Raw genomic sequence first — 3,236 nt, forward strand, 5'->3', positions numbered from 1 at the left:
TAAATGCTAAGAAACTCTTATTTCATATAGAATGGATATGGTTGATTCGGAAGCAAAAAAGCTTGAAAAACCAGAAACTTTGCAAAGAACCCATGGTACTGTTTTCTACATCCCTTTTCGCTTCTGTCTCTTTAATTGGCACCAATGATATTTGCCAGTTCAAGGAGCAGTGGAAACTGAAAAAGTATTGCCACCAAACCAGTAAGTACCAAAGCAAGTAATTAATTGACAAAGCATGGAAGTTAAACAGTGGTCGATGGAGGACCTTTTCATCAGATCCTAACGTGCGCTACAGACAAGATGGGATGCTTCTAATTTTTTACCACTATATGTGTGTGTGACATTCAATCATGCATGCATAAGGATCAGTTCAATTTGCCAATATTGGGACCCATAAAAGCAAGTTGGGGAGAAAGGCACTAAAAGGTACAAGCCACTACAAATTGGACAAGTATCTAGTCGTTCATATCCAACGAACTTAGAAAAACAAAGTAATTATTAGATATTCTCAGAACACGAATACATGGTGTTTTTATCCTATCACAGCATGCCACGTAAAGTGGAATTAGTACATGACCTATTCTTATCCTAAAATAGGGGCAGCATCATGGTCAAGCACCCATGTCCACGGTGCTCGAGCTCCATCTCCATGTATGCATTACCCTGTTTCTTAAGTCAGTACAAAGCTAGATTTTATTTTATTTATTTATTTAATTTAATTTAGCTCAATAAGGAAGACTTTATTCGTTAGAACATGACAAGAGCCAGATGGGTCAATAGAACTGCGAAACACCAGGCAACACAAATACAAACTGGGTCATAAGGTACATGCATGGTTCCCACAAAAGATCAATAATATTCAAATACAAACTGGGTCATAAGGTCTGGTCCGTATCCGGATACTGAAATATATACCCTATATAGAACTTGTTTTGCTATAATTCCCACTTGACATCGATTGGGGTATTGTCATTTTGCAATCAAAGGAAAAGAAAGAAAGAAAGAAAAGGACAGCGTTCTCATGTCATGTTCATATCAAAGCAATTGCCATACAAACCCTGTGATGTAACATTCTGTCATTTATCATAATACTAGTAGTTTGCTTTCCACTTGTTTCTTTTGAATGTTATTGAGATCTTTAATTATTCTTAAGACATTCAAATGATTAAAACATTCTCTGATTCGACAAAGAAAATAGTTCCTTCACCTGCTAAACCTCTGCAGCTGCTGAAGTTGAAAAATCAGACATTGCTTGAACACTCTTCTCTTTACAAAAATACCAAAACTACTTCCTTCCTCTATTAAGCCTCTGCAGGTGGTAATTAATACTTCCCCACGACTTCCTTTTATTGCTTGTCTGCAACAAATGAATCAGAACTTTAAAAGAAGGAAAACACTGCTCCCACCGAGGAGTACCTACCAAAATTTTGTACCGAATTGCTTTTTATTTTTTTTCACTTAATGGTTAAGGAAGTATTTTTTAATGAGTTTATAATTTTTTTTTAAATATTAAGGGGTTTAAAAAAAATTTTGAAAAAAAAAAAAGAGTTTTACACGGTCGGTAGAAATCCTCGGTGGAATCCTAGAAAAAATACACGATGAGTATTTAGAAACAAGTACAAAAGTATGAAATAAAGTATTTGAGGAATAAACACCAACGGAAGCAGCAGAAGCTACATTAAACTATAAAACTTGTATCACCTGAGAATCCGTGCAGGCGCTCAAGAGTTCCTTTTGCCGAAGACATTTATCATTGTCATTGTGGCTGAGAGCCAAGCAGTTGAGAAATGTAATCATTTCCTTCATGCAAGGTTTGTGAAGAGAGCCAAATTTCTTTGGGTTAATATGCAGCGAACCAGCTTTCCGACCAATTATTATATGCTTAAAACTACATATTATGCCCAGCCAAGATAACGTTAGATTCAACCACTTTTTGTAAAAATAACGCAAAGAACCACAATGAAAACAGACACAAAATGAATTTCAACTGTCAAGAAATGATAGCATAAAGAGAAAAGATCACAACCAATGTGAAACTTCTGACATTTCAAGGAAAGTTACTGGATACACCCCTCGTTGCGGAAGAAAAGAGCACACATCATTGGTCAATTCAGCCATATACCCAATAAAGAATCCCAAAGACGTGAAAAGTAATCAATATGAAGTTCCCTTGCAATTTCACTTCCATGGAAGTCAATTTACACATACACAGAGACATCTGATGCCAGACAATAAGAAAAGTCTTAATGGATGTTACATTCTAGCACAAAAGGCAAGCCATAGCGATTTTCTGCAGCAAGATGCAGGGCCAGGATACTCGGTGAAAACTAAACTATCCAATAGCATATTGAATTCAACCATCTATGTCAGCAAGATACATGGGGAAAGATGAAAAGTGAATCTGTCTCTAGATGAAAAAACAAATCTCAGACATAGTCTCTTAAGGCTTAGGCTGATCATAACACTTAATGATGTACTGATTCCCAGTCAAAGCTTCACAGCTAATACTTCCCAATAACTGATAGAATCCAGATCTGAATTAAAAGGTATTCCGGTAACAGTTCCCTATCTACAATGCATTATGCTAAAATTTGCAATCCATTTGATGTTCAGAGGCTGTCCACCAAATCACCCTCCAAGATAACCCATAAAACATAGAGATCAGGATGCAATTTTTCTTTACAAAAAATTCCGCAATGACCATCTTTTTTTAATATATATACGTACAGCATACATTAGCAATAAAGAAACTTTGTCGAACATATAAAATAACTCTAAAAAAGAATCGCAAGTCATTTCCTTGAGGAAAGATAGACTTTCGAGTTACAAGTCATTGATTAATACAGAGGCCCCCTAAATGCAAGAAATACTAGCAAAATAGTGACTTTTAGGGGCAGAAAGTGACATCGAGAAGAAGAAGTAAAAGAAGACGAACAAAGGAATTACCGAATTGGCGACTTTGACAGTAGAGAGAATAATTGGGATGCAATGCAGAGTACAGACGTAAGCCCAATTGATCTGCACCGTCTTTTTCTTTGTTTTTCTTTCCTTCCAAACACGCTCCTTTGTTAACTGGGCCCAAACTACGGGCCTAAATTACTGTGCAGTCGGAGACCACAGATTGCAGCATTGTACTACACGTAGATAATTTTTTATTTATACAAATTTTAAATAAATAAATTTCGCATAAGCCTTTATAATAAAATCGATCCTACTTAAAAATTGTCAGAGACTCA

General features: G+C 35.9%; 1 protein-coding gene across 2 annotated transcripts; it reads right to left on the minus strand.

Annotated features, from left to right (window-relative positions):
• Positions 1-2,936, minus strand: LOC122293903. 2 transcript variants are annotated; one of them, XR_006237390.1, is made up of 4 exons: positions 2,027-2,936; positions 1,702-1,888; positions 1,208-1,357; positions 1-176 (listed from the first exon to the last, which is right to left on the minus strand). XR_006237390.1 is itself a non-coding variant. In XM_043102352.1 (3 exons), exons 1-3 carry the CDS (start codon positions 2,116-2,118, stop codon positions 1,286-1,288), a joined length of 351 nt encoding a protein of 116 aa, XP_042958286.1. In that variant the 5' UTR covers positions 2,119-2,935; the 3' UTR covers positions 1,000-1,285. The 2 variants fall into 2 exon arrangements, 1 of the variants encoding a protein (XP_042958286.1); XM_043102352.1 differs by lacking the exon at positions 1-176 and having other exon boundaries at positions 1,000-1,357; positions 2,027-2,935.
• Positions 2,937-3,236: the final 300 nt, after the last annotated feature.

This window comes from Carya illinoinensis, chromosome 14, assembly GCF_018687715.1.
Source record: "Carya illinoinensis cultivar Pawnee chromosome 14, C.illinoinensisPawnee_v1, whole genome shotgun sequence".
NCBI classification, from domain to species: Eukaryota; Viridiplantae; Streptophyta; class Magnoliopsida; order Fagales; family Juglandaceae; genus Carya; species Carya illinoinensis.

What these genes read in the sequence shown, in the direction of transcription:
- LOC122293903 (XM_043102352.1), bottom strand. Translation starts at nt 2,118, where the DNA reads ATGGCTGAATTGACCAATGATGTGTGCTCTTTTCTTCCGCAACGAGGG. An exon ending in ATGTCAGAAGTTTCACATTG is followed by an intron (nt 1,889 to 2,026) that starts GTTGTGATCTTT and finishes CATAATATGTAG; the next exon opens with TTTTAAGCATATAATAATTG. An exon ending in GCGCCTGCACGGATTCTCAG is followed by an intron (nt 1,358 to 1,701) that starts GTGATACAAGTT and finishes CATTTGTTGCAG; the next exon opens with ACAAGCAATAAAAGGAAGTC.